Source organism: Cajanus cajan, chromosome 6, assembly GCF_000230855.2.
Source record: "Cajanus cajan strain Asha chromosome 6, NIPB_CcT2T_4, whole genome shotgun sequence".
Lineage (NCBI taxonomy): Eukaryota > Viridiplantae > Streptophyta > Magnoliopsida > Fabales > Fabaceae > Cajanus > Cajanus cajan.
The window spans coordinates 58273602-58300125 of record NC_138522.1 but is presented as its reverse complement, the minus strand read 5'-3'; the positions used below and the strand labels follow the sequence as shown (position 1 = coordinate 58300125).

At 29.8% G+C, this 26524-nt stretch overlaps 5 protein-coding genes across 8 annotated transcripts; all 5 read left to right on the top strand.

Annotated features, from left to right (window-relative positions):
* Positions 1–2177: 2177 nt before the first annotated feature.
* LOC109797644 (universal stress protein A-like protein) lies at positions 2178–3242 on the top strand. 4 transcript variants are annotated; one of them, XM_083059096.1, is made up of 4 exons: positions 2178–2463; positions 2575–2681; positions 2765–2883; positions 2961–3242. In XM_083059096.1, the coding sequence occupies exons 1-4, from the start codon at positions 2286–2288 to the stop codon at positions 3085–3087; spliced, it is 531 nt and encodes a 176-aa protein (XP_082915222.1). In that variant the 5' UTR covers positions 2178–2285; the 3' UTR covers positions 3088–3242. The 4 variants fall into 4 exon arrangements, with proteins under 4 accessions (XP_082915222.1, XP_020213335.1, XP_082915223.1 ...); XM_020357746.3 differs by having other exon boundaries at positions 2178–2490; XM_083059097.1 differs by having other exon boundaries at positions 2181–2463; positions 2991–3242.
* A 6584-nt stretch (positions 3243–9826) lies between these two features.
* Positions 9827–10405, top strand: LOC109795680 (AT-hook motif nuclear-localized protein 17). The gene has a single exon (XM_020355170.3). It carries the CDS (start codon positions 9827–9829, stop codon positions 10403–10405), a length of 579 nt encoding a protein of 192 aa, XP_020210759.2.
* A 5365-nt stretch (positions 10406–15770) lies between these two features.
* LOC109797020 (Peptide chain release factor 2) lies at positions 15771–19242 on the top strand. Its single transcript, XM_020356901.3, has 7 exons — positions 15771–16329; positions 16541–16753; positions 17176–17277; positions 17505–17642; positions 17959–18263; positions 18354–18507; positions 18614–19242. The coding sequence occupies exons 1-7, from the start codon at positions 15961–15963 to the stop codon at positions 18743–18745; spliced, it is 1413 nt and encodes a 470-aa protein (XP_020212490.1). The 5' UTR covers positions 15771–15960; the 3' UTR covers positions 18746–19242.
* Positions 19243–19434: 192 nt separating this feature from the next.
* Positions 19435–22279, top strand: LOC109796442 (uncharacterized). The gene is made up of 2 exons (XM_020356118.3): positions 19435–20098; positions 21427–22279. The coding sequence occupies exons 1-2, from the start codon at positions 20032–20034 to the stop codon at positions 21972–21974; spliced, it is 615 nt and encodes a 204-aa protein (XP_020211707.2). The 5' UTR covers positions 19435–20031; the 3' UTR covers positions 21975–22279.
* Positions 22280–25824: 3545 nt separating this feature from the next.
* Positions 25825–26304, top strand: LOC145958790 (AT-hook motif nuclear-localized protein 17-like). The gene has a single exon (XM_083076333.1). The coding sequence runs from the start codon at positions 25825–25827 to the stop codon at positions 26302–26304; it is 480 nt and encodes a 159-aa protein (XP_082932459.1).
* The last annotated feature ends 220 nt before the right edge of the window (positions 26305–26524 follow it).

Below are 26524 nucleotides of genomic sequence, written 5' to 3'. Positions count from 1 at the left end.
TATTGATGTCACAGTCACATGAACTATTAGTTTGACATTACAGTTACTTGGCAAAATATTACGGTGCTACAATTTTTTTTATGGTATAAGATTGTAAAATTTTTTTGGAAATTTTGGAGAAAAATAGGGGAAAAAATGTAATAAGTAAAATATAACCATTTATAATATACAAATCAATAATTTATTGATTCCTTATTTGATACTCATAATATGTTCTTCTATATACTATTTTAATTGTAAAAAAAAAAAAAAAAACCAAGAAGTCGTTAACTTAATTATATAACATTGAGATACATGGTAATAATATTACTGAACCTGCATAAGGTTTGATTACGTCTTAAATCACATGTATTTGAGTTATTGTTATTCCTTTCCTTACCATCACTATTGATACAACATTATGCTCAAAATTCTTGAAAGTAACATCATTAGTTTTTATAACATTCACTTCAATAATCCTCATAAAAGATTTGACTTGAAATTAAGGAAAAGAAAATTGTAAAAGAATGATAGAGGTGGAAATTGAATGATGGAAAAACAACAAAAAGATTGTTATTTATGTAAGTATGAGTGAGGAAAATTATAACAAAAGATCAACGAATAATAAAAATAGATATATGAGAAAGAGTATGTCGAAGGGTGTGCTAAAAAATAAAGTTTAAAGAGTGTCCTTAAAATTATGATGTTAACTTGATAGTGATAAATGAATTGGATCATTGTATTAATCATATTAAAGTCGTTAAGATATGCATTGAAAATAAGTTTCAAGATATTCTTGTTAGCTTAATTAATCGCAAGTGAGTAGTTTTGACTTATTCTTGGAAACTATAGTATATTTTTTGAGAGTGTTAAATTACAGTGAAAGAAAAAATTAATAACGATATAAAAGGTGTTAATTATCATTAGAGGATGAAAAAAAAAAAGTGAGTAGAGGAAGTACAATTCATAGTTTAACCATTATCAAGGGTGAGAAAAATGTGTTTGACATATTAAATAGAAATATATTAAAAGTGTTGTAGATAACAAGGAAGAAGGAGAAATATAAAGAAATAAAAATAAAAATAAATGAAAAGAAAAATATTTTATTTTAATATTTTATTTATAGGATCATTTAGTGAAAGAATGGAGTACATGTTGATATTATAAGAGAAAGAAGAGGAAATAGAGTATAAGAAAATTATGCTACCTAGTTCAATAATCGTTAAATATAATTGATTATGTTCGTAAAACATTTGTAACACTTTTACGATAATTGGTTTATTTATAAGTTGATGATTTTCAATGTGAGAGGGGGACCCATCTTTTTTTTTACTTACACTCTTCCACCCCACCAAACACATTTCTATCACGTACTTCTTTCATCTTTCCTCCCTCTTTTCATGCACCAAACTGGCTGTAAAGACTAATTCACATTATTACAAGAATAAATCATTTATACATTGTTAGTATAAAATTTTTACACTGATAATTAATTATATCTTTTAATTGTATCATGTCACTATTAAAAATAAATATATTTATAATGACATAATATAATTAAAAAATATAATTAATTGTCAATATAAAAAAAAATTATACTACCACCAATATATAAGTGATTAACTCTTATTATAGTATAAAAGCAATACAATATCTTTTGTCCTCTTTTGATCTGGTACTGGTAGTATTGTAAGGCCCACTGTGTTGAAATAAATATGAAAACCAGAAGCCCAAATCTTCACCGCCAACAGATTCACCGAATAACCCCTCCATTTCACTGCTCAAGTTGGACACAAACCACATCCAATTCCTATGATGAGAAAATATATTATATAAAATTAGTAGGATAGTGATACTTCGTATCTTTATTAAAAAAAAATAATTAATAAATGTTATTTTTTTAATTTTTTAAAATAAAAAATATAATGATGAATAAAATATGGAGATAAAATGATTATTAAAAAAATATTTATTTTATATATTAATATAAATAAATAAAACGAATACTGTGAGTAAGAAATAAAAATATATATTATATAAAAAACTTTAAATACACATTAAAATTAAATTATTTTTATAATAGTTATGTTCAAAGTTCAAAGTGACAGTAAGTTTTAATTGATTAAAAATAAAAATATAAATATGCAGCAATAAATGATTTTTAACTCATTAAATAGAGTTATTTGGTGACATTACATTGGTGAAAGAGCAAGTGGCGTGAGTAACTCAATATATCTGTTTGTCTGTTTCTTTTTTCCCTTAGAAAATCAAAGGCAAACTTGTACTTTCTTGGCGAGTTGAAAAAAATGAGTGAAGAAGCAAAGAACGAACGGCGAGTCCTGGTGGCGGTGGACGAAGGAGATGAGAGCATGTACGCTCTTTCTTGGAGCCTGAAGAACGTAGTTTTCCAAAATTCCAAAGATACCCTTATCCTTCTGTACGTGAAACCCCATCATGGGGTTTATTCCGCCTTAGATGCCACAGGCATACTCGATGAACCTCAAATTCCAGTTTTTTTTTTTCTTCTTTCTTTTATAATTAAAAAACAGTATCACCCAATTAAGCGCTGCCCTACGTTTCTATGTATAATTTCAGGGCATTCGTATTCGCCGCAAATAACCGCAGCCATCGAGAAGTATAGCCAAGAAGTCGCCGATTGCGTCTTACAGAAAGCCAAGAAATTGTGTAAAGATCTCCAAAACGTATGTTAATTATGTTCCTTCCATATTAATTTAACATTTTTTTTTATCACGTATCACACACCCTTTCTCTGTTTGTTGAATAGGTGAAGTTGGAAACAAGGGTCGAGAGTGGAGACCCGAGGGACGTGATCTGTGACATGTCTCAGAAATTGGGTGCTGATTTGCTGGTGATGGGTAGTCACGGCTTTGGAATCCTCAAGAGGTACCAACTTGGTTCAGCTTCTAGAGTCCTTTCTTTTTATGTTTAATTTGATAATATATTATTAATATATAGTACAGTAAGTCGTTGTATGGGGACCTGAATTATAGGGCTTTTCTTGGAAGTGTGAGCAATTATTGCTCACAGAACGTCAAGTGCCCAGTTTTGATCGTCAAGAAGCCAAAACCATCTGCCAGTACTGGATAATCATCTCCTACTTTTGCTCTTTTATGTACTTTTTTCTTGCTCTCCATTTTGGTTTTGGGTATGTCTTGTTCATCTTCTCCCCTTTAGACCAGTCACTGCTTCTAGAAACTATATGGTTGATGTTAATGAGTTAAATAGAGGCTTTCTTTTCGTTATTGGATAAAATCTTTAAGAAATGCTAATGCTTAGGGAGTTAGTTAAACGAAGCCTAATAAGAAAATTTTTAACTCGTGTTTTAGGTATTTACTGACATAATTAGATTTTCAAACTATTAATTTTAAATAATTGGGCATCTATCTTAACTCCCCCTCCCCCTTTTTACAAGTTTCGTCCAATTAATTTTCCCAATTAGTAATCTTTTAATCAAATGGTTTCCAATGTTGTCAACAACAAACACTGTTAGACAATAAATAAATAAAAATAATGCTCACTTGTTTAATTATTTGTCAAGTACGTGTTTTGTGCTAACACGGCAATGATGCATATATATTTTCTTTTCTTTTCTAATTATAAAGCATTATTTTAGAAAAAAGCAAATATAATGCAACTCTTCTACTGCATGGTTTATTATATAGTATTAGCGTAAAATTGCAATTTCTAGATCTGGTCTTAAAAATATATTTGGGAAATTTAAAAAAATAATCAAAACTTAATGGTTAATAAATAGGAACTTAAAAAAATTATTTTTTAATTTTAATTTTTAATACACTGCCGGTGAAAAAAGCAGTATACTAGCAATCAATTAGAAATCATAATGAGTATGATTTTTAATACATTTTATATTGGATATATTTTATTGCTGGATTCTATATTTAATAATACTGTGAGAAATAAATCGACCTAAATTTAAAAGTTTTCTTGTTGTCAATTTTTTTTTTAATAATTTTCGATTGCAATCTATGATATAAATAAATCAAAAATATACTAATTACGTAAAAATATGTCAAATCAAACTTTGATGGATTTGAATTTATCCTACAATAAAATTATTAAGTTCAAATCTAGACTGTTTATTTGTTATAACTTTTTTTTAAATGTTATATATAACTTATTTTAAAGTTTGACCTACTTTCAAAATCTGTTGCCGTGGCCTTTTTTTATATAATACCTAGATTTAAGTATTAAATATAATATTAATATATTAAAAATATTAATTATAAATTAAATATATAATATAATATTATTTTATATTTATAGAAAATCGGCTTGCAGGGTCTAATAGATTTTTTTTTAAAGTCTAAAACTTAATATTTTTAATTAAAAGGGCTTTTTAAAAAGTTCAAGCTCGACTTTTTAATAAATAGGTTTGTCCAAATCTCTAAGAGGCAAGATTGCATACCTTTAACAAACTATAGCTTATTTTCACATTTAATACTAACATATGAAAGTATTATTATGTTTATTATTTTCGTTCTTTATTTCTTTATATGGACCGGTGATATTTTTTTGGTTACATTTCTTTCCTTAACACAAAAACAATTAGGGTACATGTTTTGTTGAGAGAACAAAGAGAAAAGATTTGCATACCCTTAATAATTTATAACTTATTTTCACTTTTAATACTATCATGTGAAAGTATTATTATGTTTATTATTTTCTTTCTTTATTTTTTAATATGGACCAATGATATTTTTTTTGTTACATTTCTTTCCTTAACATAAGAACAACTAGGAACTTGTTTTGTTGAGAGAAAGTCAACCAAACAAAATATGCTCACCTCCCTCCCAACACAAAAGGGAAAATTGTTATTGGAAACTACAAATCAACTCTAGGTAGATAAATAAATTCACTAGTTGAATTGATTGTTTAAAACATTTATAATGATCATGTTGCAAATTCACCCATTAAAACTTTGTTACGCCTTCTTCCTAACTTTTTTAAATTGTTATGAATTAAGACTAGTTATATTTTAAAGGTTAAAAATCTATTTTGGTCCTTTATAATAATTATTTATTTCAATTTAGTCCCCACTTTTATTTTTTGTCTCAATTTGGTCCCTAATAAATTAATTGGTTGCAATGTAAGACTTTCGTCCAAATTATTTAAACGGAGTTAACTATTGGCCACGTGGATGCCACGTAGATGCATAGGTGGATGCCACGTAGATGCATAGGTGGATGCCACGTGGATGTCAAATTTATTGAATACACCTGGAACCAGAACGGCCCGTTCTGAATCCAGAACGGCCCGTTCTGAATCCAGAACGGCCCGTTCTGAATCTAGAACGGGCCATTCTGGGTGCACTTTTGGTGTGTTAATTTTGCATCTAGAACGGGCCGTTCCAGTGCAAAATTAACACACCACGAGTACAACAAAACAGTCCGTTCTGAAACCAGAACAGGCCGTTCTGGTTTCAGAACGGTCCGTTCTAGAACGCCAACTTCATGTCTGCGTTGACCAAAATGCCGCAATGTAATTCAAAAATTGAAAATAAAAATTCATAACATATAATAAATTCAAAAACAAAAATATGGTTTAGAGACTTAAAATAAAAATTCAGAACATAACATATACTAAAAAAGTTCAAAAAAATTACTGAGAAGAAAAATCATCTAGATAACGTTGAAGGTGCCAATAATATATCTTATCCACCATATAACACTGAATGACAATAGAATATCAACATTATCTACCTGTACATGTGGTTGTGTGGTGAAATGTTAGTCCTGTGTATTCTCTTCCTTTACTTCAGGTTGTACCTCCTCAAGAATAGGTTGTTGTTGTTGGGGTACATCGTTAATGACTTCAAGGAAAAATATCATGTCATTTCATTCTTTACTGTATAGTGTCAATTTGGTAGTAAGTGGTTCACTCCAGTTTGACTAACAATGAAATAAAATCTGTTACCATTGTCCTTAGTGATGCACTACATTGTCCTTAATGATACATTGTATAGCCCAACTGTTTAGCAATTAAAGTTATCAATTTTCATTGACAATATTACCAAATCCAGTGTTTGAAATGCTTTATACCTTGGGTCTTTTTCCTTCCACGATTCACAACGTGAATTATAATATCGGTCATTTGTGTTTGGCACCTGGAACCAGAACGGGTCGTTCTGGTTGCACTTTTGGTGTGTTAATTGTGCATCTGGAACGGCCCGTTCCAAGTGAAAAATTAACACACTAAGAGTGAAACCAGAACGGGCTATTCTGGTTTCAGAACAGACCGTTCTGGTTCCAGGTGTATTCAAGAAATTTGGCATCCACGTGGATGTCAGGTGGCATCCACCTATGCATCTACGTGGCATCCACGTGGTCAACAGTTAACTCCGTTTAAATAATTTGGACGAAAGTCCGACATTGCAACCAATTAATTTATTAGGGACCAAATTGAGACCAAAAATAAAAGTGGGACTAAATTGAAACAAACAATTATTATAAGAGACTAAAATAGGTTTTTAGCCTATTTTAAATGTCAAAAAAGAAGCTTAACAAAGGTTGAACAGGAGACTGTAATTCTCCTATCCTCAACCTCTTCTCCTTCCTTTTATGATAACAACTTTAATACTTCTATTGGTTCCTCTTCTCATTAGAAACTGCAACCTTTAAAGAGGTCATGTGGTAGGCATCTAGGCTCAAAGAACAAACCATTGTTATCTCCCATGATTAGCCAAGACAATGAGCATGACATAAAACCTATTTTGATCAAAGTTTCTAACAACTCTTGCTTGATTGAGACAATGATCCAGTTCGTTCGTCGTTGATGAGTTAGCTTCAATGTTGTAAGCACGCTATGAACCACTTCTTGTGTGACTCTTTACCAACCACTTTCTCAAACTCCTACTTTCATTGTTCATAGACCTTTCACTTTAGTTTCCCTCGTTGGAACTTATATAAATAACAATCTTTTGTTGTTACTTCATCTTTGTCATCATCATCGTCATAAAAAACGAACCTTTGTTATCCTTTTAATATTTTTTTTTTTCAAATTCAAATCAAAGTTTTGCTAGGATAGTTGTAGGAAAATTTTATGGAAACTAATAAGGTTATGATAGTGGTTATACCTTTCAACAACTTCAAGATTCTTAAGCATGGTATCAATGATGGTGATGAGAGAAAGGACAACGTAACTCAAGTGCATGTGATCCATGTAACAATCAAAGCATATCTAGGTCCAAATAATATTGTTACTGGTTACCCTAAGATATGACAATAATTATAATACAATGGGTCAATACATAAAGTGATGATAATTACTAAAAAGTGAAGATCTCCAAATGTGTCATCCTTTACCTCCACTTTGATTTTTCTTCTTTATTTTTTTCATTGTGATATTTACTTGATTTTCCTAAATTATGTAACAAGAAATAATTAATTAGTCAAATATTAAGTTGTATCAAGATATTCAAATGGTAAGAATTTATTTCTTTAATGACTTTTTTTAATTCATAGAATAATTATACATAAATTTATATATTTTATTTTGCCTAATTATGTTCATAAAAAGTAAGAAAGATTTTGAGTTTATGAAAAGACAAAGATACTGTGTAATGAGAGTTTATCAGTTACTTTTGTTATTTAATTTTATGGAATGTATTTTAGTTATTTTTAAGCATGATTTTTTTTTTTACATAAATCTTTTTGAATCCTTAAATGGTGCCTAAGGTAAAAGTTGTTGTCCTTTCACTCTTGTTTTGTGTGTGCGGATGGTGCAACTTATTTTATTGCAAGAATCATGTGTGTGAGGTGATGTCACTGCCGATGTGCGTGATGCAATTTTTGGAATTCCAAATAGAAGGTCTATTTAACTTTCTTGAATGAGAAACACATGGAAAAATCAAAGAGAAAGAAATTGTAGTACAAGCTGCTTTTAAGGAAAAGAGTAAGGAAGAATGACTATTACAATTTTCTTAATTCAAACTAATTTCATCATTAATTGATGTAATGCCTATAATTATTATTTTTCTTATATTTACAAACTCTTTCATTTTTCAATAGTAAAGTATTTGAAAAGATAGGAAAAAGAGAGAGAGACTAACTATTTATTCTTATTCATTGAAAATTAAGGTTCAGATAGTATTTATCATTTCTTATCCATTAAAAATAAATTTAGTATTTTTTTAAATTATTTTTAAACTTAAAGGAATAAGTTTAAAATCATAAAATGAGATATTTACAAATAGGTCAACCAACATTTAATTGTAGTAAAAGAAAAGTTAACAAAAATTAATGAAGTTATAAATGAAAATGACACCTAGCAACTTTTTTAATACAATTTATAAATAATAAAACATTGAATGTTATGAATAAAAAAAGGTAAAAACATATTTAATATCAATTGACTAACTACGAATTTAAATTCTGTTAAAGCAAAACATCTAGAAATATTCAATTTTAAAGTATTTTAAAAAATATATAATATAATTTATTTTCTCTTTACTTAAACTTTACCAAAAGGTCATAGGCATCTTCTAGAAATCATAACCTTTAAATAATAAATAAGTTGGTTCACAATCTTGTTTTAATTTAGACTTTAAGCATGTGGACCCATGAATTTTCATAATTTGCTTTGAAAAAAAAATTATATTTTATAAAAATTATCATATAATGACACATGTTATTAAATACTTATTATTAAAAATTATTTTTACTTATACTATAAATATAATATATGTTGATATGTGATTAAAAAAATGTAGATATAAACTATATTGACACGCTGAATATATTGTAAAATTTTATTTAAAATTAACATTAAAATTGTGTATAGGTATATATCAAATAAATTTATGCCTACATATATTATATTTATAGTACATTTTGTATATTATTATATGTAATATTTCTTGTAATGTTATTCTATTTGATACAATAAGTTATCCTAAAAATCCATGAAAAATGGCTTATTTTTTATTTACTTTCTATTATTATTTGACTTTTTATTTCCCCGCCACTATCTATATAGCTTTAAATGTACATAGCCCATCTCAAATTTTAAACATATATTTATCATCATTACAAATAATTGTGCTTAGTACCTTATTTTTTCTAACCTAAAGCTTTTTCTCCTCTTCATTCTCTGATAAAAACATCTTTCATATCACCATTAATTTTTTCATTAACTTGAAACCACCACACTCAAATAAAACATGCGGCTGACCCACAATTTTGTATCAACTTTTACTTTACTTGTGACCTCATTCATCTTTTTTATTCTCTTAGTTTAGAAAATAACTCTCATCGCTACGAACTACAAATCTTACAAAGAAAACATACAAATAAAACCACTTTCTCATCGTTGTTTTTTTTATTTTTTTTATTTTTTTGTCTTCCATTTTCTTTACCACTTTTAATATCATCTGTTCATCTCAAACCACACACATCTTTCTCACCCTTAATAGTGGTTGAGCCTTTTACCATAATTCCCTAATGTTACACCACCTCATCCTTTTTATTATTATTTAAAGATCACAACTTTCATACAATTATTACCTATTTTATTCTCTACATATTGCTATAATAAATTAAGACATGGAATTAGCCCATGGTCTTTATTCCTCTATGACATAAGCTTACTTGTGGACCTTTATTACCTCCTTAATTCTCATAGGAAACAAATCTTCTCTATTTAAAGGTTATCACTAGAAGAAAACCTCAAAGCAAAATCACATCCTTATCTTTTACTCTTTTCTCTCTCAATGTCTCTCTCTCTATTTCTCTATCTTTCTTTCTTTCACAATCTCTTTTAAAGTTCTTCCATTGATTAAATCTCTCATACATCCTTCTCTCACTTAATAATGGTTGAACCAAGAACTATAATTCCCCTATCATCTACCTTTTCTCCTTCCTCCGATGACAACAACTCTAATACCATTATTGGTTCCTCCTCTCACCAAAAATCACAACCTTTGAAGAAGGCACGTGGTAGGCCCCTAGGCTCCAAGAACAAACTGATACTACCCACTATGATTAACCAAGCCAACGGGAATGGCCCAAAACCTATTTACATCAATATTCCGAACAACTCTGATTTGATTGAAACAGTGGTCCAATTCGCTCGCCGCTATCAAGTTAACTTCAGTGTCGTAAGTGCATCAGGAACCATTTCCTGTGCGACTCTTCACCAAACTCATTCTCAAATTCCTACTTTCATTGCTCATGGACCTTTCACTTTAGTTTCCCTCAGTGGTACTTATATAAACAACAACCCTTTGGTTGCTACTTCATCTTTGTCATCATCCAATCTCAACCTTCGTGGCCCTTTTTCTATTTCTTTTACTTCAAGTTCAGATCAAAGCTTTGCTGGAATAGTTGCAGGGAAGGTTATGACAGCTAACAAGGTTACTGTGGTCATTTTACCTTTTCAACAACTTTAAGATTCCCAAGAATGGTATTAGTGATGACAGTGAGGAAATGGATAATGATAACTTGAGTGAATGTCATCCATATGGCAATTAAATTATATATAAGCTTAATTAATGTTTTTACCCCTTATCCTTAGACATGACAATAAATATGATACAGTGGGGGTGATGCTTAAGGTGTTGATAACTACTAAAAGCAAAAATCCCCAATTGTGTCATTCGTTTACCTCTATTTTAATTTTCCTTCTTCATTTTTGCTTGTTATATTTATTGAATTTTCCTTCATTATGAAACAATAAATTGTTAATTGGTCTAAAATTAAGTTGTATCGTGATGTTGAAATGATAAAACTCTATTTCTTTAGATTGTAGTTTAGTTATGCATAAAGTTGTTTAATTTAACTTATCCATTTTTCTTTATTTTCTAAAATTCTCTTAGTATTGATACCTTTAACGTAAAAGAGATTATGAGTTTAAGAAAAGATAAGGATCATTATAATTATTTCCAGAAGGCTTGTGATATTTTATATTTATCTTTTTAAATTCTTATATGGTGGTGATAGTAAAAGTTTTCACCTTTTCTCTCTTTCTTGTTGTGTGTCGAAGGTACAACACTTTTTATTTATTTATTTATTTAAGAAATACAGCGTGTGAGGTGATGCAAGTGCCAATGTGTGTGCGTTAATGTGTAGTTTTAGAAATTCAAATAGAAGGTCTATTTTACTTGAATGAGAAACACAGGAACAAATTAAAGGGAATGAAATTAAAAAGTACATGTTGCTTTCAAGGAATACAATATAAAAAAAAATGATTATTAGATTTTTCTTAATTCAAATTAATTTCATCTTTAATTTATGTAATGCTCATAATTCTTTATTTTTTTCTTATATATATTTATAATTTATTATTTTTTTTCAACAATAAGGTGTTGGGAAAGAGAAAAAAAATTATATATTTATTTTTATTCATTAAAAATAAAGCTCAAATAATATTTTTCTGTTCGTATTCATTAAAAATAAATGTAGTATATTTTTAATATTTAAAAACTTAATTGAATAAGTATAAAATCATAAAAATCAGATATTTATAAATAAGTCAACCAACATTAAATTTTATTAAAAGAAAAATTAACAAAGAGTTAATGAAGTTATTAATGGAAATAATTTTAAAGAAATACAAATTTTGAAGAAAAAAAATGTCACCTTGCAACTTTTGCGAAAAGCTTTAATATAATTTAAAAGCAATAAAACGTTGAATGTTATAAAAAAATAAAAGGTATAAACATAATTAATATCATTTGACTAAACACGAATTTATATTCTGTCAAAGGAAAAAACCTTAAAATATTCAATTTTATAGTCTTTAAAGACAACACACACTAGTTTATTTTCACTTGAATCCATCCATATGCTAGAAATCACCAACTTCAGTTAATACATAAGTTAGCCCACAATATTGTTTCAATTTTGACTTGAACCTTTCCTGTGGACTCGACGAATTCCCTTCATTTGCTTTCAAAACAATTTGACTTTTTCTTTCTCCTTCATTTTCTATATCACTTTGAATATACTTGGTACATATCAAATTTGAAGCACATATTTTTCATCATTAAAAATAGTTGTACCTAGTACCTTAATTCCCTCGACCTATACCTTTTTATTCTCTTCGTCCTTTGCTAAAAACATCTTTCATGTCAGTATCAGATATTCCATCAATTTGAAATTGTCACACTCAAATAAAAAATATGATATACTCACAATCTTATATCAATTTTTTTTTATTTATATTTTACGTGTAAGCCCTATTCATCTCCTTGATTCTCTTAGTAAATAAAATTATTCTCATTATTGTGAACTACATATCAACAAAAATATATATAAACAAAATCACTTTCTTATCATTGTTTCTCTCAATTTTTTCTTTTTTTCACTTTCATTACTACTTTTAATATCTCTCGTTCATCTCAAATATGGCACACATCTTTCTCGCCCTTAAAAGTGGTTAAATCTTTTACCTTAATTCCTCGATACTACACCACACCATCCTTTTTTGATCCTTTGAAGACCATAACTTTCATACCACTATTGCATATTCCTTTCCCTATGTACTGCTATCATAAAATAAGACATGGAATTGGTCCATGGTCTTTATTCCTTTATGGCATAAACTTACTTGTGGACTCCTTTTACCTCTCTCCACTCTCCTAGTAAACAAAATTTCTCTATTTTAATTTTAGACTATCATAGGAAAAAAATCTCAACAAAATCACGTCCCTATTTTTTAGTCTATCTTCATTTCTTTCTTCTTTCTATCTCTCCCTCTCCCTCTTTCTCTCTCTCCCTCTCCCTCTTTCTCTCTCTCTCTCTCTCTCACACACACACTCTTACACACACACACATACACTTCAATGTTGTAAGCATATCGGGAACCATTTTTTGTGCAACTCTTCGCCAACTCCATACCAGCCATAAATTAATCAAATATTTTTCCTGGCAAAAAATATAAAAATAATTTTTTTAACATGGAGTAACAATTACAAAATTACATCAATTAAGTTTCATTTAACATAAATTTAAAAATAGAACAATAATTACATAAATCAAGTAAATTAAAAAAAAAGTTTATAAAGTTTAAAGCAAATATGAGCATGAATGCATGTATGAGACGAGTAAATATGTACTCATCTCCATCCCTATGCCCGATTTATTAAATCGGGTATTACATGTACCCTACTCGTACCCAATCAAATAAGGTATTATCCATCAAAGTTGGTATAAGTTTGGACATTAATTATAGGTACAATCTTATTTAGAATTCCTAATATGCCTTTAGGCTAAAAGAACAATTTGATACTACCCACCATGATTAACCAAGCTAGCGATCATGGATTAAAACCTATTTACATCAATATTCCTAACAACTCTTATTTAATTAAAACAATGGTCCAATTCACTCATCGCTATCAAGTTAGCATCATTGTTGTAAGTGCATCATGAACCTTTTCTATGTAACTTTTTGCCAACCTCGTTCTCAAACTCCTATTTTCATTGCTCATGGACCTTTCACTTTAGTTTCCCTCACAGGTACCTACATAAACATTAACCCTTTTGATGCTACTTCATCTTCATCATCATCCAATCTCAAGATTTGTTGCCTTTTTTGAATTTCTTTTACTTAAAATTTAGATCAAAGCTTAGTGGGATAGTTGTAGGGAAGGTTATGGTAGCTAACAAGGTTATCGTGGTGGCTTTACCTTTTCAACAACTGTAAGATTACGAAGAATGATATCAGTGATGGTGGTGAGGAAATGGATAATGATAACTTGTGTGCATGTGATCCATGTGGTAATCAAAGATTATATAGGTTCAATTGATGTTTTTACCCTTACCATTAAATATGACAATAAATATAAAATATACTGGGGCGACACTTAAGGTGTTAATAACTAATGATAGTGAAGATCTCCAAATGTTTGATTTTCCTTCTTCATTTCCACTTTATGATATTTACTTTAATTTTCTTAATTATGCAACAATAAATTGTTAATTAGTCTAATATTAAGGTGTATCCCAATGTTGAAATGACATGACTCTCTTTCTTTAATGACATCTCTTAGTTTGTAGAGAAATTACACATAAAGTTATCTAATTTAACTTACTTTATTTTTTTTTTCATTTTTAAGAATTCTCACATTCTTGGTAACCTATATAAATAAGAAAGATTACAATTTTAAGAAAATAGAACAATCTTCTTCAATGGTGGTTTATCAGTTTTTTTTGTTATTTATTTCTATCAATTGTATTTAGTTATTTCTAAAAGCATAATGCTTTTTTAGATTTATCATTTTGAATTCTTAGATGGTGGTATGGTAAAAGTTGGCACCCTTTCTCTTTTTTTTTTTTTTTTGTGTGTATTGAAGATGCAACTTATTTCATTGCAAAATTATGTTGTGTGAGGTGATGCCAGTGTCAACATGTGTGTGTTGGTGTGCAATTTTGTTCAAGTAAAAGGTCTGTTTTACTCCCTTGAATGTAAAACATGGACAAATTAAAAAGAAAGAAGTTATGAATACATGTTGCCTTTAAGGGAATGAGTATGTAAGAATGATTAATACTTTTCCTTAATTCAAATTAATTTAATCGTTAATTTATGTAATTTTTATTTATTTGTTTATTTATTTATTTTTGTTGTATTTATAAAATCTTTCCTTTTTCAACAATAAGGTGCTTGAAAAGAGAAAAAATCTAACCATTTATTTTTTTTAATTTCAAATTAGGTTCAAATAACATACCCATTATTCAGTGTTAAGTTTCAAGAGTGTCAAATTTGAGACTATTTTGATGTGTTAATATTTGTCTTTACAAGTCATATGCTGTAAGATTACTCAACACTTGGGACTATGAGTGATATAAGGATGGTGAATCTAGACACAAAACACATATACCCATACCGAGCAAACACTTGTATTGACACATAATGTCACAAATGATATAGATGTTTATGTTCGTAATAGGGATAAAAGGGTTAAGGATAGAGGTGATCAACAAGGTCGAAGAAAGGGACAATGATAGTTGATGCACTATTAAAATTTGATGTCATTGATACTTGATTATGATATTTATTTGTTGAGGTGTAATAAATATTAACTAACTTTAAGAACTTAAGCTTTACAATTTCAGATTATCTGATCCAATTTGAAAAAAGTCATTATGAAACACTCAATCCAAAATGATATAATATTTTGAAACACTCAATAAAAGATGATATATCTATTATAGAACATTGAATCTAAAATGTTATTTGTGTTCCTAACATCTATTTTGGAATAGTAAAGATGTCTAAAACACTCATTTTGAAATAGAAAATATGCATTCTTAAATGAATTTAATAGTAATATACTACACTGTAAAGTAATTTTTTACTGTTATTCAATCACAATTCACATAAGTAACAAGTTTGTTGACTTTTGTAATAATCACCTTAAAATTTATATAAACTATAATTTCTAATTGGTTAATTGTGTAAAAAAAATTTATACCAACCGTGCATAACTATTAAATTCTTAAAAAATGTCTATAATGGATGTTATATACTACATAATGAAAGATAATTTAAGCATTTTCAACTAATGATGTTACATGATTTAAAAATGGATAAGAACATATAGGAGTAGATATATGAGTTAAAGTTTACAGTTGGCCTACGAAACTTGTAACTTGCATAGTTAACAAGTATATATATAAATACTTTAGAGGTAAATTTTAGGAGATGAATAGAAATAAAAAAGTATTTATCTCAGAAACTAAACCCATTAAAATTTGGAGGTTCTCAGGTGGGGCCAGGGCCATAAACGGGCGAAGTCTTGTACCGAGCCATGGGTACATGAAGTAACTGCTTAAATACTATAACAGTATTGAACGGGCCAGGCCCGTTGGAGAGTTAAACCTGCTTGGTGCAGGTGTAGTGTAGCATTAGCGGTAAGCATCTTCTCTTCAAATAAACCCTGAAGCTGAAGCTGAAGCCGAAGGTGGAGTTCTTTTTCTTTTCTCCCCTCTCACAATCACAACCATGTCCTCTTTCCTACGAAAACCTCTCAGGACTAAGGGCTTATCCCTGTTTCTGCACAAACTCCTCGGAAACTCGTCCCAGTCGCATCGCATTCTAGCTTCATCAACCTCGTTTTGCTCACTTCCTCACCATCCCACTCCTTTCTTCGCTTCAAATTCGGTCCCAAGTGCCATCCACTCTAACGCCTCTCTTCAATTTCGCTTCTGGGCCTCTGAGGCCGCCGCCACCGAACCCTCAACCTCCGATGGGCTCACGGTCCAAGGAATTCTGGCCCATAATTGGACCATTCTCGACGAAAACGACAGCGATTGGAAGAGTCACGCCGCCGCCGTAGCTCAATCGATTCATTTGATCAAACGTCGCTTACAGGTAAATGTTCTGCTTCCTCTTAATTAACCATGCTTTGTTTATTGGTTAATAAGTGGTTCTTAGCACCGGTTGTACTTTAGATACAAGTTTAAAAGAGTCTTTTTTTTTAATAATGCTAAATTTGCACCACTCTTTTCTTGTTCTGGTATGATTGTTTGTTTTTCACAGTTCCAAGTGAACTTGATCCATGTGTGTTGTGTTGTGGTGGCAGTGGAGGAAATTGAAGGTGAGGTTGGATATGTTATCTGCTCAGGTGAATAAGGAAGACCTTTGGGATGATCCAGTGCGTGCGGGTAAAATAAGCCGAGAGCACGGTTCGCTCCTAGGGAAAATGAAGGTGGTAAATGCATTGGAACAAGAGTTACTTGAGCATATTGACATGATAAAGCTTGCGCGCGAAGAGAATGATGCGGATTTGGAATCGGTGGGGACTCGCTTCATCTTCTCCTAGGCATGTATTCATCTGTTTTTTTCTTTTTCTTTTTTTCCTTTTCTTTCAAAACAGTGTGATGCTTTGATTTGGTGTGCAAAGTAGAGTGAAAATGTGGAGATTAAGACAACTAAAAGTTTAAGCTGTGAGGAGGATATGTCAATTTATTGTCACAAAAATAAAATTTAAGTAGATACTGTATTATTGAACATCGTATTGCAATGTTAGATAATGGATAGGGCTCAACCTATTACACAGTAGATCTAATTTAGAGGAAATGTGTATCATGGTCCTAAATGCCAACATCGTGTTTTGCTGTTGTTTCTTCTCTTTTGAAATTTGTAGAGTTAGATGGATCATTTTTTAATAGTAGATGCTTATTTATATATTCATGCATAGAGTGTTTCCCCTTTCAGGAATCATTGAAAGCGTTGCTTAACATGAGAAGGAATGCAAAAGAGAAAGAGCTAGAGGCATTGCTTTCTGGGGAGCAAGATTCTTGTTCATGTTACATTGAGGTTGTTGTCATAGATATTTAAAAGTTTCTGTTATTGCATTGGTATTTTTATCCTTATTCATGCCCAAGCCAACAATTTAGGACTATGAGCATGATGTTGGCATGCTGCACTAGAATATCTGGTAACTTCTCTTTTTTCTTTGTCCAGCGTTAGTAAAGCAGGGAACAACGACTGTGGTTCTGTATGTGTGTTACTGTTGAAGCTTACTGTTTTATAATTTAATATAGGTTCAACCTGGAGCTGGGGGTACTGAGAGCATGGACTGGGCTGCAATGGTTATGCAGATGTATAAGTCCTGGGCAAAGCAACGTGGATATAAAGTAACTGTAATCGATGAAATGCCTGGTGAGATTGCAGGAATCAAGGTTCTTCTTCATACCATCCTTCAAGAGTTACTTTGAACTATTTTGCAATTTTCCTCACAAGTCTCCATATAAGATTGCATGACCCATGGCTTCCTCTTGCTAATGTGACTATTGTTTCAGATTTGAAGTTTTAAGTTGCTTAACTTGCATTGCATTTAAAGTTCAAGCAAGATTACCATTAAGATTCCGGTTCCATTTGGAGCCTCTAGTTCATGTGTTCAACATAGTTTTTTCCTTTGACACTTATTCCCATATGTTATATTTTTTATTGTAGAGAACTACTAGTTTCTGAATATATGGATCTATGTTTTTTCAGCGAGCCACCATCAAAGTAGATGGGGAGTTTGCATTTGGATATGCCAAAGCAGAAATAGGAGTGCACAGGCTAGTGCGCATATCACCGTTTGACAGTAGTAAGCGCCGGCACACTTCATTCGCTGCCGTGGCAGTGATTCCAATCCTTGGTGAGGGATCTACTCATGTACAAATTAATGAAACTGATCTTCGAATTGAACGATTTCGTGCTGGTGGTGCTGGTGGCCAACATGTTAACACGACTGAAAGTGCTGTAAGAATAACTCATATTCCTACAGGAGTTACTGCAACTTGTCAGAATGAAAGGTATGATATGAAATATGTGCACATATTCATGTATTGTGTTGATGGTGTCGTGTTCTTAGATTTTGAATTTGGTTATTATTTTGAAAACAGATCGCAACATCTGAATAAGGCTTCAGCGATGGCTGTGCTTCAGTCAAGATTAGACCAATTGGAGATGGCACGCCAGTCTCAGTTGAATGCACAGCATACACAATCTCTCACTGACATAACTTGGGGCAATCAGATTCGAAGTTATGTTCTCCATGTAAGTTTGAAGTTGTACATGCCCCCACCACTTCTGGCAGGCTTTGATGACCTTAGCATTTTAATTAATTATAATAGTAATTATTGTTATTTTATCTATGATGCAGCCTTACCGTATGGTGAAAGATCTTAGAACTAACTATGAGGTTTCTGATCCTGACTCTGTCCTTGAGGGAGATCTAGACGGTTTCATCTTGAGCTATCTATCAGCTTCTCTGGATAAAGATGATGATGCTTAAATCAATTAAATTCTCAGCTTGCATATTTAGTGCTGAAATGGGTATACGCTTGTGCATTTTCAGCGTCTGAGGCAAAGTCAGCTGTCCTTTCTGTTTCTGTTACTGGCATTCCTCATCAAGGTCTATCAGAATATAAAGGAAGCATATTTGGGCTGCCTATGGTACCTTTGCGGTAACAAATAATTGAATACATACATTGAATTATGAATATGGAAGTATGAAGCTTAGAAGTTTGATTTTATTTGGCTTCCCAATGACCTTTGGTGCAGCCGATCATGATTACTGTTCATTAAGATTCGTTATTTACATATAGAACGATTATTGTTCGAAAGGTACGTGAGATGTGTATCTTTTTTATCTTCTGAGAATAAACGATGCAAAAATACTTGTGGATGGCTTGCCAAATCTGCCGAAGGAATTAGTGGATAAACTTCTGTAATTGATTTTCAAAATCGTGACTCAGAAAAAGATAGCATCGAAACCCGATTAAGAGTGTAGATGAATTTGTGTTCTTCTGTTACGCATGAATGTAACCGTATATCAACGTTAACGGCAGGTACCTTTTATTATTTATTTTTTACCTTTAAACTTGGTAAGTTCTACAGAGTGGCCAAGTGGTAAATTAAACTTGAGTTGGTAATTAAAGAGACTTAGTGAAGAGGATGAGAAGAATCAATGAGTGAGGTTGTAAATCTGAAAATTCTACATTTATGGAGAAAAATTATAATTATAAAATTTTAGTCCCTTTTGAAATCTTAAAATATGAAGGAAGAGGATGTATGTGAAAGGGAGGGGAGTGTTTGAAAAAAAAAATTGAACTTTTAAGATAAAAGGAGAGAAAGGTGTGTGTAAAAACGGAACTTAGAAAAAAAAAAGATCATAAGAGGCAAGAGAGGTTTGCAAAATTGAGAAATTAAAAAAAAATATTTTTAAAAAAGGTATAATATATATTATTAATATAAGGAAGTGCATATAACCTTAATTTATCATTAGTCATAAGAGAGTTGGTTGTAATTTAAGTTGCTCGAAATCGTCATGCCCAAAGCAAGCCCGTTTTTAACACTCCTGTTGGGCCCATTGGACAGCCCATTATCTGTGTGGTGAATTTTCACAGATGTCTTCTCTCTCCAATAGGTGATTGCCTGAACCTCAAACCAAGAATCTGTTCTTAAAATTCTTCCTTCCCTTCGAAGCCTTCAAGGCCTCTTTTAATTTATTATTGTTTATACTTTATAGAAATCTATTTATAATTTGGTTAGATTCCGTTTTACCGTTACTGCCATGCCATGGATTTCCAGAAGAAGGTTCAGTTTCTAGCCTTTGTCGCTGTCATCATTGCTCTTAGCATCATAGGTACCTAACCTTTCATTACCTATTCAATGTATTCTATTTAGGCGATTACAATTGAATTTCCTTTTTTTTTTTTTTTTTTTTTTTTTTTTTTTTTTTTTCTTTTTCTGTACCATTTGGCATTAATGTTATCTAATTATAGACATTAACGTGATTCATAAATATAACAGACATCACATGATCCTATGTTTCACACACTCGGGTTCTGATTTAACTCCTGCTTCTCAACCCTGTTTGGTTGCGTGGAGAATAAGGAAAAAAGACCACCCGAAAGAAATTTCGGATCCTTTTTTATGATTCAAATGCCAATTACTTGCATCAGTGAATAATTGTTGCTTGCTTATCTTCGTATTGTAATTTCATGAACGTTTTGGCTTTTCAATTAATGACGTTAATTTTGGGGAATTTGAAAATTTGCATGATCATGTTCTTTTTATTTTTAGCATTATCTAAATTTATTTTCAAGCATTGATAGGTGAAGTAAGGAACCAGTTCTCTGCCCGAAAATACGCTGTTTTGTTATCATTGTGGGATTACCATGATTGTTCCCTTCTAAGCTACATTGCCTAAAATATTTCTCGGTGTTGAATTTGGAAAGTTGACATTATATTACTTGAACTTCCGAACTGATTGAGGACATAAATATGTCTTTTTCTAGCATAGATTCTAGCATAAGTTTGTTTGTGCATGATTTTGTTTTTATTGTGATCATTAATATGCTGAAATTGCCTCCTCTAAAGTAGTAAAGATAAAGCAAGTAATATCAGTTGTTGATAAGAAGATTAATGATTAATATTTCAACTCATTCATTCACGATGTGTTATACATGCACACGTAATGTCGATCGTTATTTTTCTCGTGAACACCATTACTTACTTTACTCTTTAAAATAAATTCCTCACTAAGAACAGCCTGATCCTAAAATGGCAACTTGTTCCTTCCATAAAAGTACAGTTTTTTCATCTTTAATTGTGTGGAATTGAGAATGTTTGGATAAATTTATCCAAAAGTACTTCTAGGAAAAAAAAGATAGAAAGAAATTGAAAGTAAAATAATTTTTTCATAAACTAATAGCTAATTTGTAGAAATCTTCTTGTATAACTTCTCCAAAAAAAATATTTTTAACTTAAGTTTAAATTAGTTTTAACTTGGGAATTGAAAAAACTTATTTTATTTTTCTCAGAATTATTTTTGAAAAAAAATTATTCGAAAAAACTCATTATTTGTTTCATTTTTCTCTTACATGATTACTAACTACTAAGGTAGCTTGTTGCTCATAATTCTTCAGCTAAAAGTGTTTATTACTCAAGCATTGTTGGTCTTCCTTTCAGCTGAAAAAGGCAGGCATGTTGTTGGGGAGAAGGGGTCATCTCAGAGTGGAAAGTTTACATTCCTAAATTGCTTTGACATGACTTCTGGAACTTTAGCATTCAGTGTAAAGGAAAGTGTGAAGCTCTACTTCTACAATCTTAGGGCTGCTCACGTTGAAGGAGCAAGGAATGATGCAATGCAATCTGCTCTTGTTGATGCTGTGAGTAAGGGAATGTCACAAAGTGCTTCAGCAAAATATGCCAAGAAAGAAGGTGAGAAGGCAGCAAAATTGGCTTCTCGCAAAGCCAAGCGCATTGTGGGTCCCATCATGTCTTCAGGATGGGATTTTATTGAGGCTGTGTATTATGGTGGAACTTTCACAGAGGGATTCTTCAAGGGAAGTAGTACTTTGGTTGGAACTTATGCTGGAGGTTTCTTTGGAGAACAAAGGCTTGGCAGATTTGGTTATCTTGTTGGAAGTCATATGGGTAGTTGGTTTGGAGCTAGAATAGGACTAATGCTATATGATGTGGCCAATGGACTCCGTTTCTTGTTGCATTCTGTTTAAAATGCTTATATGATACTCTTTGTATACAACTTGAAGAGTTTTTTAGACTTTTTTATTAAAAAATAATTCTTTATTTTTTATAAAAAAACTTTAAAGAAATTTTCTAAACTAGAAGTCAACTTCAACAAAAATAATTATGAAGGAACTACAAGTATTCATAAATTTTGTATCTATCATATCTGGCAGAGTTACAGAGAATGCAGATTCTCAATTGAGATATATGAAGAAGTTAAGTTTACAACATTTTTTTATTGATAAATATTAATTATTAATTATTATGTTAGTGAGAGGAATTCACATCCTCTTTATTACTCCTAAGTTTACAACATTGATATTGATATTTTCTTACATTTTCAATTTGATGTATATGCAAATTTACAACAGTGTTTATAAATTGGATTTTATTCAACGTTTCTTGTGTATAAAACATGTTCTCCTCACAATGTAAAAAAATTATTTTCTACATGTTGCATGCCATGCCATTGCTTCTCTTTTTGGTCAACCTTCCACCGTAAGAAAAGAATTCTTGTGGTGGATATTTTTTTTCATTTAAAATGTTAGAGAGATGGTGGCATTTTTTTTCTCGATGTAAATCATTGTTGGTATTAATAATAACATACGACTTATCCTAATTTTAAGAGAAAAATGATAGTATCATTTTTTGTTTCACTGATAAGTAGATAGAAAAGAGAAACATTATTGTATAAAATCTATTTATTAATATTCCTGTTAGTAAAAACATCACATTAAATCCAGTTAATATTACATAACCGTCTTAATTTATCACTTTTAAATATATTATTGATGACTTGTGGGACTAAAATAATATAGAAGAGTAAACGTCTTATTTGATTCATAATATAGTCAATAAGTTAAAATATTTTTTTTTTGTAATGTTTAAATTTCTAAATTTTAATTATGTTATAAAATTAGATATTTCATAATTATGTTAGTCTCATAACCATTTAATAATTAATTATTAAATTAGTATATATTCTCTCTCCCAACTAACATACTATAATAAAAATATAAAGAATTCTCATTTGACCTTAATAAAACGAGAATAATTCAACGGTTCATAAATTATTTTGAATTAAAAATTGATAATATCTATAAAATAATTGAATGTTATAATAAAAATAATTATTAATGATAATAAATATATTAATTATTAATCATTATTTTTAATAATAAAACAATATTAATTCATGAAATAAAGTAATTAGTTTATTACATTCTTTTGATTCATTATCAAAGAGTATTTTCTATCATGAGAATTATTATTTTTTAAATATTTGAAGAATATAAAATAGATAGACACTTCCTTTTTATTTGATTTTTCTGTATACGCAAGAAACATGATTCAAACTCGATCATTTGATTAAACAATGAGAATATTTTGCTACTTACATCAACCTAAATCGATAATATATGATTAACCTAACACAAACCATTATAATTGATGAATCAATATTTAAATTTACGAAGAAAAGAGGTGTTTAAATTTAATGTTGTGCAATATTTTAAACATAAAATGACCTTTGAAATTTTTTTCTCCGATATCATGCAAAATATCTCAGCTATTAATCACTACATAACAATTAAGATGGAAAGAATGTAATGTATGGACTTGATTTGAGCTGGATAGAAAAATATATGCTACAGAGGCCAGAGGTCTAGAGGATCCTTGTGTGAAGAAAACAGTAGGATTTGAAATTTTTCTAAAAATTATCAGTTTTTATATACAACTAGTGAAGACATAGTAAAATTACTTTTTAAATTTAGGATATTCGTAGCGCGTATTTTCAGATCTAAATAGTGTAATTTGTTTTGGTTCGATTCAAATGTAATATTAAATTAAATTAATCTTTTAAGGTTTACTTTATACTGGATTGGAATTATTTTATTTTATTATATTTTAAAACAATTTTCAAGATTATTTTTAATTTGATAAACAATAAATTAAATTCACGCTATAAAATATAAAAAATAATTATTTCATGATGAACTTTTTAAAATGACATTTACATAATTATAAGGAATAAAACAACAAAAATCACATATAATAATAAGTTAATAACTACTAAATTAAAAACTATTCCTAATGTTTAATTTGTTTAGATAAAATTATCTATAAATACTTATAGAAAAAATATAAAAAATGAAATAAAATTTTTCACAATTTAAAATTATCTTTTTGAATTCTTAGATGGTAGTGATAGTAAAAGTAGTCACCTTTTCTCTCCTACTTGTTGTGTGTGTGAAAGACTTATTTTATTAATGCAAGAATTATATATATATATTGTGTGAGGTGATGGTAGTTCAATGTATGTGTGTTGGTGTGTTGATTAAGAAATGCAAGCAGAAGGTCCATTTTACTTTCTTGAATGCAAAACATAAGGTCAAATTTGAAAAGAAAGAAATTACTAATACATGTTACTTTTAAGAAATAGAGTATGAAAGAATGATTATTGCCTTTTTCTAAATTCAAATTAATTTCGTCATTTATTTATGTAATGTCTATAATTCTTATTATTTTCTTCTTATATTTATAAACTCTATCCTTTTTTAATAAAAAGGTGCTTGAAAAGAAAAAAAATCAAATTATTTATTCTTACTCGTTAAAAATAAGTTTTAAATAATATTTTCTCCTTTCTTATTCATTAAAATAAATGTAGTATATTTTTAATTGTTTAAAATTTAATGAAATAAGTTTAAGAACATAAAAAAATCAGATATTTAGAAATGAGTCAACCAACATTTAATTGTAGTAAAAGAAAAGGTTAATAAAAATTAATGAAGGTATAAATGAAAGAATTTTTTTTAAGAAATCAAAATTAAGAGAGTGCCACCTAGCAACTTGTGTGAAAATCTTTAATGTAATTTATAAATAATAAAAAAAAGAATGTTAAAATTAAGAGCGTAAAAACACATTTAATATCATTTGACTAAACACAAATTTAAATTCCACAAAGAAAAATATAACACCTTAAAATATTAAATGGTTTGAATATGTTTTATTCCCTTAAATTTAAAATATTTATTTTTGGTCCCTCAAATTTAAAATTTAGCTAAATTATGTGTTTTCTTTAAAAAAAAATAATTTTTCATACTGTTATTAGATTTTCCATTAACTAGAAACCACCACCCTTAAATAAAACATGTGGCTGAACTAGAATATTGTTTTCTTTTTTTGCTTTTACTTGTGGACCCACACATCTCCTTGATTCTCTTAGAGTATAAAATTGCCTTCACTATTGTGAACTACATATCTTACAAAGAAAACATAAAAATAAAATCATTTTCTCATCATTTTTTTCCTCAAAGTCTTCATCTTTCACTTTCTATATCACTTTTAATATCTTTCTTTCATTTAAAATCTCACATCCTTCTCACCTTTAGCAATTTTTAAGCATTTTAACTTAATTCTCCAAATCCTACACCTATTCATTCTTCAATTGATTATTTGATATCACAACTTTCAAACCGTTATTACCTATATTTATTTCTCTAGAAACCACTATTATAAAATAAGACATGCACTTAGCTCATTGTTTCTCTTATGACTTAAACTTGCTTGTGGACCCTTTCTATCTCTTCAATTCTCATAGCAAACAAAACTTCTCTATTTAAATATTTTTAAATTATCAAAGGAAGAAAACCTTAAAGCAAATCAAATCCTTATCTTTTACTTTCTCTCTCTATCTTTCTCTCTCCCTCTCCCTCTCCCCCCTCTCTCTATCTATCTATTTATCTCTCTCTCCATTCCTTTATTTTTGTCTTTCTCTCATACTATTGATAAAGTTGTTTCATCAATTAAATCTTTCATACATCTTTCTCACCTTTAACAATGGTTGAATCAGGTACTGTAATTTCCTTATCGTTAGTCTCCTATCCTTCCTCTAATGATAACAACTTTAATACTATCACTAGTTCCTCCTCTCACCAGAAATCACAACCTTTAAAGAAGTCACGTGGTAGAGTATTAGGCTCTAGGAATAAACCAATACTGCCTATCCTGATTAACCAAACCAATGGGCATGGTGTAAGACCAATTTACATCAATATTGTTCCTAACAAATCAGATATAATTAAAACAGTGGTCCAATTTGCTCATCGCTATCGAGTTAGTTTCAAAGTTGTAAGTGCATCAGGAACCATTTCATGTGTAACTCTTCGCCAACCTGATTCTCAAACTCCTGCTTTCATTATTCATGGACCTTTCACTTTAGTTTCCCTCAGTGGCACCTATATAAATAACAACCCTTTTGCTGCTACTTCATCATTGTCATCATCACTAACATCAAATCTTGACTTTCTTGTCCTTTAAGTATTTCCTTTACTTCAAATTCAGATCAAATTTTTGATGGGATAGTTGCAGGAAAGGTTATGGCAGCTAATAAGGTTATTGTGGTGGTTATACCTTTTAACAACTTAATAATTCCAAAACATGGTATCAATAGTGGAGGACAGGAAAAGGATAACAATAATCCATGTGCATGTGATTTATTGACAATAAAATTATATCTAGGCTCAATTAATGTCATTAC

What these genes read in the sequence shown, in the direction of transcription:
- LOC109797644 (XM_020357746.3), top strand. Translation starts at nt 2,286, where the DNA reads ATGAGTGAAGAAGCAAAGAACGAACGGCGAGTCCTGGTGGCGGTGGAC. An exon ending in CGATGAACCTCAAATTCCAG is followed by an intron (nt 2,491 to 2,574) that starts TTTTTTTTTTTC and finishes GTATAATTTCAG; the next exon opens with GGCATTCGTATTCGCCGCAA. An exon ending in GGCTTTGGAATCCTCAAGAG is followed by an intron (nt 2,884 to 2,960) that starts GTACCAACTTGG and finishes TATATAGTACAG; the next exon opens with TAAGTCGTTGTATGGGGACC.
- LOC109795680 (XM_020355170.3), top strand. Translation starts at nt 9,827, where the DNA reads ATGGTTGAACCAAGAACTATAATTCCCCTATCATCTACCTTTTCTCCT.
- LOC109797020 (XM_020356901.3), top strand. Translation starts at nt 15,961, where the DNA reads ATGTCCTCTTTCCTACGAAAACCTCTCAGGACTAAGGGCTTATCCCTG. An exon ending in ATGATGCGGATTTGGAATCG is followed by an intron (nt 16,754 to 17,175) that starts GTGGGGACTCGC and finishes TTCCCCTTTCAG; the next exon opens with GAATCATTGAAAGCGTTGCT. An exon ending in TTCGAAGTTATGTTCTCCAT is followed by an intron (nt 18,508 to 18,613) that starts GTAAGTTTGAAG and finishes TCTATGATGCAG; the next exon opens with CCTTACCGTATGGTGAAAGA.
- LOC109796442 (XM_020356118.3), top strand. Translation starts at nt 20,032, where the DNA reads ATGGATTTCCAGAAGAAGGTTCAGTTTCTAGCCTTTGTCGCTGTCATC. An exon ending in CATTGCTCTTAGCATCATAG is followed by an intron (nt 20,099 to 21,426) that starts GTACCTAACCTT and finishes TCTTCCTTTCAG; the next exon opens with CTGAAAAAGGCAGGCATGTT.
- LOC145958790 (XM_083076333.1), top strand. Translation starts at nt 25,825, where the DNA reads ATGGTTGAATCAGGTACTGTAATTTCCTTATCGTTAGTCTCCTATCCT.